Source organism: Perognathus longimembris, chromosome 20 (assembly GCF_023159225.1).
Source record: "Perognathus longimembris pacificus isolate PPM17 chromosome 20, ASM2315922v1, whole genome shotgun sequence".
In the NCBI taxonomy this organism is placed as follows: domain Eukaryota; kingdom Metazoa; phylum Chordata; class Mammalia; order Rodentia; family Heteromyidae; genus Perognathus; species Perognathus longimembris.
The window spans coordinates 20,311,484-20,318,610 of NC_063180.1; the positions used below are offsets into that span (position 1 = coordinate 20,311,484).

Below are 7,127 nucleotides of genomic sequence, written 5' to 3' on the forward strand. Positions count from 1 at the left end.
CCAGCTTCCCTCTTGTAGCCATTAATCCCAAGGATCATTTCTATCCGATGACCCATGCTTCCTCTGAGTCCAGGCCTCCAAGCCTATTCTCTCAAACTAGCGTGATCTCCTGTTCTTCCCCCTCTCCCTCTCTTCCTTCCTGCCTTCTTCCCTCATACTTTAGTTGTAGTGTTCGCTGTGACACTTCCACACATGCAGACACGTATCCTAATCAACTTCCCCTGCTTTGTCACTCTTCCCCTATCCTCTCTTACATTCATTTTTTTTGTGGTGCTAGGACTTGAACTCAGATCTTTCCACCTGCCAGGGGGACACTCTACCATTTGAGCCATATCACCAGTCCTTTTTGTTTTAGTTTATTGTTCATACTTTTTTTTTTAAACATGGGCCAGCCTCAGACAGCAGTCTTTCTTTCTTTCTTTTTTTTTTTTTTTTCCAGTCCTGGGGCTTGGACTCAGGGCCTGAGCACTGTCCCTGGCTTCTTCTTGCTCAAGGCTAGCACTCTGCCACTTGAGCCACAGCGCCACTTCTGGCCATTTTCTGTATATGTGGTGCTGGGGAATCGAACCCAGGGCCTCATGTATATGAGGCAGGCACTCTTGCCACTAGGCCATATCCCCAGCCCTCAGACAGCAGTCTTAATACTTCCACCCACCACATAATTGTGCCAGTCCAACCTGGCTTATTCTTTGAATTAGAGTCTCACTATCTCTTTCTTTTACCTTTTTTGTTTGTCTGTGCTGGCTGTGGACTATGATCTGGCCTGTGTCTCTGCCTCCTGAACAGCTGGGATTATAGGTGTGCACCACCACACCGGGCCCCACATTTCTGTCATTCTCGTACAAAAGCTTCCATACTGTGTTCAAATGGACCAACATAACATGTCCTCTTGGGTGTCTATTGTTTTCCTCAACACTCTGGGCGTGAGATTTGTCTGTGCTGCTGTATGTAGCTGTAGATAGCTCATTCTTGGTCGCTGTATACTATTCCATTCTGTGTGTGGGACACCATCGCTTTGTGTGTTTGATTGCCCATAGGGGTAGGTATGGGGTTGTTTCTACCTGATGACAGTGACAGACGGTCCATGCAGTGTGTTTGGGGGGAATGGTGAATTAGGATCAGTAGGCTGTGGAATCGTTGGGTACCTCGTGGAGTACCGTTCTTTTGTTCCCTGTCTGGTGGGCTACTGAGAGGTGCTGACTCCTCAATGGCTAACCATGGATGAGGCCTGGGTGACCTGGGACGTGGGGCGGGGCAGGGCGGGGCAGGGCAGGGCCCTCCCTCCCTCCCCCAGCTTGAGCAGGGGCAGCAGAGGAGAGGGAGTCGATGGAGGTGAGTCACGGCCACTCCTGGGTCATCACTCCCCAGTGAGCCCAGAACAGACGGGAGCAGTGAGGAGAAGTGGGGGGGGGGTGCAGGGACTCTGCCCCCAGCACCTTGGGGAGGGGGTGGGGAGCTGTCTATGCCACGAGTCCCAGGGGCCCTGCGATGGCAAGGGCCAGCATGGGGGCAGCGAGGAGCAGGGCCAGGAGCCGGGGCGCCCGGGCAGGGGCGGCCGACAGGAAGGGCTGGTCCACGGCGCCCGCGTTGCACAGGTGCCCCTGGCAGCAGGAGCCCTGAAGGTCGATGGACGTCCAGGGGCTGGTGGTGCCCATGGTGGTGCAGGCCGGCCGCTGGCAGGTCCTGATGTACACGGGCACCGAGAAGTTGCCTGCGGTGGGCAGGGGCGGGAGGGTCAGGCACGGGGGGCGGGGAGGCTGCGCTCGGATGCCCCGGAGCGGCCAGGGCCCGAGCCGGGCCTCCTCCTTCAGACTAGGGTGGAGCCTCCTCCCTCAGACCAGGGCCTGCCCGGGGCCCACGGTGCCCGGTCCAGTCCCGCCCGCCAGGCCCGTCCCTCACCGATGTTCATCCGGCCGCTGCCCTGGAAGCAGGCGCTCTGGTCCTGGTGACACTGGACCCGACGGGACTTTTCGGGGGAGCAGTCCTCGGGGTTCACCCCCACGCAGGCGTAGCACTCGGTGCCGCTGAGCCGGGGCGGGTCAGGAGCTGGCAGGGGTGGGGGTGGGGGGGAGGCCCAGTCAGGCTGGGGAGGCCTGCGCTGGACGCTGGACGGGAGGCCCAGAGAGGTAGGAAGTTGCCGGCGGAGACCACGCCCACCTTAAAGCCACGCCCCCTAGAAACCACGCCCTCATTCAAGCCACGCCCACCCAGAAACCACGCCCGTGTGTCTTTAGGCCCCGCCCCAGGCTGCCCGGCCCCGCGCCCCTCCACAACAGGGACATCTGCAGACCCCGCCCTCATGCAATTAGGCCCCGCCCCCGCCCGAGCCCCGCCCCTTCCTGCCCGGCCCCGCCCACCGTGGCTCAGGTTCGGGATGCTCTCGTGAGTCCGGAGGTCCATGTTGCACAAGTCGCTGGCACAGCCGCGGACCACCGCGTAGTCGGGCGGCAGCGCGTCCTGGTTGGACTCCATGGGGCCTGTGATGGGGCCGGTCCAGCAGCCCTTCCGCACCAGGGTCACCGGTGTCCGGTACCCTGGGGGAAGAAGGGAGGAGGGGGAGAGGGGGGAAGAGGGGAAGCCTCTCATTATCTCTGCTCTCCTCCACCTCTCTCCCTCCCTCCTCCAGCCCTCAGCTCCAGGCCCCTCTCCCTCCCATCTGCTTCTCCTTTCCCTCCCTTTCTGTTTCCCTCTCTCCTCTTCTTTCCTTTTTCTTCTCCCTCCACCCTCATCCCTTCTGTCCTCTCCTAGCAAATTCTCCTCCCTCTTTCTCTCTTTCCCTTCCCTTCCTTTCATCCCTAATTTCTCAGCCCTGGCTCTCCCCTCCCCTCCCCTCCCTCCCCTCCTGCTTCCTCTTCTCACCCTCCCAGTCCCTCACCAGTGTCCAGCGACAGCAGCACCTCGGAGCACCCCTGGGTGCAGGACACACGGGGGAGCCTCAGGGCGCTGAGGTCGAAGGGCCCGAAGTAGGTGTGCTCGAAGCTGTAGCACTGCAAAGCTTGGGACCCTAGGAAGGGGAAGGGCTGGGTCCATGGGGCAGCCGGGGGGGAGGGGGAGCCCGGCCCAGGACCTCAGGGTGCAGCCTTGCTCCTGATGGCCGCAGCACCACAGGGCCTGTGACTGTGGCCTGCTGAGTCAGGGGTTGTGACATGGCGGGGCTGCCCGTCCAGTTCTTCCCTCCAGACTATTCCCAAACTCCTCGTCCAGGAAAGCCCCGTGATTTAGATAAAGAAATGACTCACGCGTGTGCTCCCGCCCCGCTCTGCCCTGGCTCCGCAGAGGAGGTGCACTGTGGCAGACAGACACCCCACCACAGCGCGCACGCGCACACACACACGGCCGGGCCGGCCACGCGCACGCAGCACGCGTGAACACAGGCAGAATGACCAAAGTGACACCAGGCCACGCACATCCCACACGGGACCCACACGGCTGTCCTACACACACCAAGGCAGGTGTGGCTGCCACTGGGATTTGACAGGGGTGACAGCCGTGACACACAAAGGGACCGGAAACACAGGAAATCCCAGAGAAAGGCGCACACACGAATCACAGACGAATTGCGCATGTCAAGTGAGAAGACATCATTGGTACAAAATCACAAACAGCAGGCCACAACGGTTCAGTTTAAAATCATAGATGAAGCTGGGCACAGGTGGCTCACGCCCGTCATCCTAGCCACTCAGAAGGCTGAGATCTGAGGACTGAAGTTCAAAGCCAGCCCAGGTAGGAAAGTCCGTGAGACTTATTTCCAACGAATCGCCAAGCAAACAAACAAAAACCCCAGAATTCGAGGTGTGGCTCAAGTGGTAGAGCACCAGTCTTAAGGAAAAAAATAAAGCTATGGCACAGCACCCAGGCCCTGAGTTCAAGCCCCAGTCCTGGTACACACACACACAGACCTAAATACGGACCTCCACCTCACGGAGGTGCTCAATGGAGAGGAACGCAGACACTGGAGTTCCACACCCGTTTCTTTTATGAAAACAGCGGGGTTTAGCGATGAATGGACCCTCAAATTCACTTTTGAGAGGGGCGCGATGTAGAAACGGGAGCCAGGGACCCGCTGGGGCCCCCAGAGCCCCAAGCCGGCTCCAAGTGAGCGCATGCCAGTGCGCACAGCTTCCACTCAGGAGCAGCCGCCTCCCCGCGGCTCCAGGGCCCTGAGGACTCTTCCACTGAGACCGTGGAGGGGAAGGCAAGCCCTGCCAGCTTGCAAAGTGGCCCCTGGTTCCCAGAAATAGACTCGGGCAAGAGGAAGGAGACAGCAGTGGAAAGAGAGAGGAGAGAGACAGAGACAGAGAGAGACTGAGAACAGAGCAGAGGAAGAGAAAGGAAGTGGATTGTCTACAGACCCTCCTCCCTCAGACCCAGAAGTCCAAACCCTAGCCCTCCTCCCTCATACTAAGGAGTCCAGGCCCCATCCCTCCCTCAGACCCAGGGATCCAGGCCCCAGCCTCTTTCCTCAGACCTGGGGTCCAGATCCCAGCCTTCTCCCTCACATCCAGGGGTTCAGGTCCCAGCCGTCTCCCTCATACTCAGGAGTCCAGGCCCCATCCCTCCCTCAGACCCAGGGGTCCAGGGCCCTCATCCTCTTCCTGTGGGACCAGCAAGTCAGGTACCTGCCAAGCAGAGGACAGCTCCTAAGAGGCAGAGCAGGACATCTCCGGGGAGCCCCATGGTGGCGATGGAGCTGAGCTGCGACTCCCTGGGCAGCCCCTGCAGCTCTGGCTTGCTGTCTGGCTGGTTCTCCCTGAAGATCCCTAGGCATCCGGATGCCCAGCCCTGCCGGGATTCCTCTGCCCCGCCCTGGTTCAGGTGGGTTGGTCCCCTCCTAGGTAATTGGGATGGGGCCCCAGTGAGTTCTGAGCATGGAAGGAGGAGGGGGTGGGGGCCTGCACTTTCGGGGTACACACCTGTAACGTTTTATGTGGGTGGCATTAGTGTTTCCTGGCCTCTGCCCTTCTCCCCACCTTCCATTCGAGTCTCAAATGGGTTTGTCGGTTTGTCTTTGCCTTCCTCACCCCAACACACAACACCCACATTAACAGCCACACGCAGGTCCCAATCTAGGGACCATATCTCTAGACTGAGACACCAATCAACCCCTCCTGCCGCCTTTGGGACCCATGAATCCTCACTCTGCAACTCGTCCTCAGCCTCAGAGACCTCACCCGTGTCCTCCCTCCAGCTGTAAACCTCTTGGGGACATGCTAGGGTGCTGATGATACTGAGGGAATGGATGAACAAATGCATGGATGAGTAAATGGACGGATGATGAATGGATAGATGCATGAATGAATGGGTAGATGAGTAGATGAATGGCTGGGTGGATGGATGGATAGATGGATGGATGGGTGGATAGATGGATGGATGGATGATAAGTGGATGGATAATGGATGCATGAACAAATAGGTAGATGGATGAATGAATGGGTAGATGAAAATGGAATATGGGTAGATAGATGGATGAATGAGTGAATGAATAAATTAACAGAGAAAGAGAGAGAAGGAGGGAGGGAGGGAGGGAGGATGGGAGGGAGGGAGGGAAGTGCTGGTGGCTCACACCTGTAATCCTAACTACTCAGGAAGCTGAGGTCTGTGGATCACAGTTTGAAGCCCGCCCAGGCAGAAAATTCCATGAGACTCTTATCTCCAATAAACTACTCAGAAAAAGCCAGAAGTGGCGCTGTGGCTCAAGTGGTAGAGTGCTAGCCTTGAGCACATAAAGGCTCAGGGACAGCACCCAGGCCCTGAGTTCAAGCCGCAGGACCAGCAAGAAAAGAGAGAGGACTGTGCATATGTGGATATAAATGGAGTTGTACAAGCCCAGAGGGGGAAGGGTACATTGTGGCAGAGAGGAGATGCCCACACATCCTGTGGAAGTTGCTAAGTGTTTATTATGCAAACAAACTATTGCTTGTGGTGCTGGTGCACAGACTTCATGCTGATGGGCACTTGATAAAGTAAGGGCTCTGTGGTTGCTGTCTGAGACAGAGGAGGATGGCTGACAGCTTTAGTGGGGTTTCTAGGCACCCCACCCCTACTTTCAGGGATGCTTGCGACAGAGCACCACTGCCTCTTCCAATTCTATTCTGATGAGCTTGCAATAGAGGCTTGGGATGAGTAATTCTTGCCTATACAAAAGATCTTTATTTGGTTAATTAATTTATTAATTCATTTATTTTGTTGGTTATGGGGCTTGAACTCAGGGTCTGTGTGATGTCTCTGACCTCTTTTTCCTCAAGGCTAGTGCTATACCACTTTGAGCCACAGCTCCACTTCCAGTTTTCTGGTGGTTCATTGGAGATCAGAGTCTCACTTTCCTGGGCTGGGGGTATGGCCTAGTGGCAAGAGTGCTTGTCTTGTATACATGAGGCCCTGGGTTCGATTCCCCAGCACCACATATACAGAAATGGCCAGAAGTGGCGCTGTGGCTCAAGTGGCAGAGTGCTAGCCTTGAGCAAAAAGAAGCCAGGGACAGTGCTCAGGCCCTGAGTCCAAGCCCCAGGACTGGCCAAAAAAAAACAAAAAACAAAAAAACAGAGTCTCACTTTCCTGACAGGGCTGGCTTTGAACCATGATCCTCAGATCTCGGCCTCCTGAGTAGCTAGGATTACAGGCATGAGCCACCAGTGACACACACACACACACACACACACACACACACACACATACACACACACATCTTTAATTTTTTTTTCTGGCCATTTTCTGTATATGTGGTGCTGGGGAATCGAACTCAGCATACAAAGCAAGCACTCTTGCCACTAGGCCATATCCCCTGCCTCTAAAATGTTTGTTTTATAGATTGCTAATGTGTAGGTGAACAGTCATATGTGAAATCATCATCATCATCATTTTGCAGTAGTAGGATGGAATGTGGGGAACCCAGGGCCCTGTGCTCTACAACTGAGCTACCCACCGCACCCCCACCCATCCTGTGTGGAATAGAATAAATAAAATGCTGTGTCCTAATGGCGGCATAGAAAGCGGATAGGAGCAAATGTGGAGGAGAGGTAAGAGACACACAGCTAGAGGGGCCACCTTGACCCTCCCATGACACACGCAGGTAGCTCTCTCAGGCACAGACCTCAGGCTTGAACTCGACCTGTGTCACCTGCTTGGAGT

General features: G+C 56.3%; 1 protein-coding gene across 1 annotated transcript; it reads right to left on the bottom strand.

Annotated features, from left to right (window-relative positions):
- Positions 1 to 1,460: 1,460 nt before the first annotated feature.
- Lypd5 (LY6/PLAUR domain containing 5) lies at positions 1,461 to 4,677 on the bottom strand. The gene is made up of 5 exons (XM_048329944.1): positions 4,620 to 4,677; positions 2,876 to 3,004; positions 2,358 to 2,534; positions 1,900 to 2,046; positions 1,461 to 1,711 (listed from the first exon to the last, which is right to left on the bottom strand). Exons 1-5 carry the CDS (start codon positions 4,675 to 4,677, stop codon positions 1,461 to 1,463), a joined length of 762 nt encoding a protein of 253 aa, XP_048185901.1.
- Between the last annotated feature and the right edge of the window lie 2,450 nt (positions 4,678 to 7,127).

What these genes read in the sequence shown, in the direction of transcription:
- Lypd5 (XM_048329944.1), bottom strand. Translation starts at nt 4,677, where the DNA reads ATGGGGCTCCCCGGAGATGTCCTGCTCTGCCTCTTAGGAGCTGTCCTC. An exon ending in AGCTGTCCTCTGCTTGGCAG is followed by an intron (nt 3,005 to 4,619) that starts GTACCTGACTTG and finishes TCCCCTTCCTAG; the next exon opens with GGTCCCAAGCTTTGCAGTGC. An exon ending in CATCCCGAACCTGAGCCACG is followed by an intron (nt 2,047 to 2,357) that starts GTGGGCGGGGCC and finishes CACCCCTGCCAG; the next exon opens with CTCCTGACCCGCCCCGGCTC.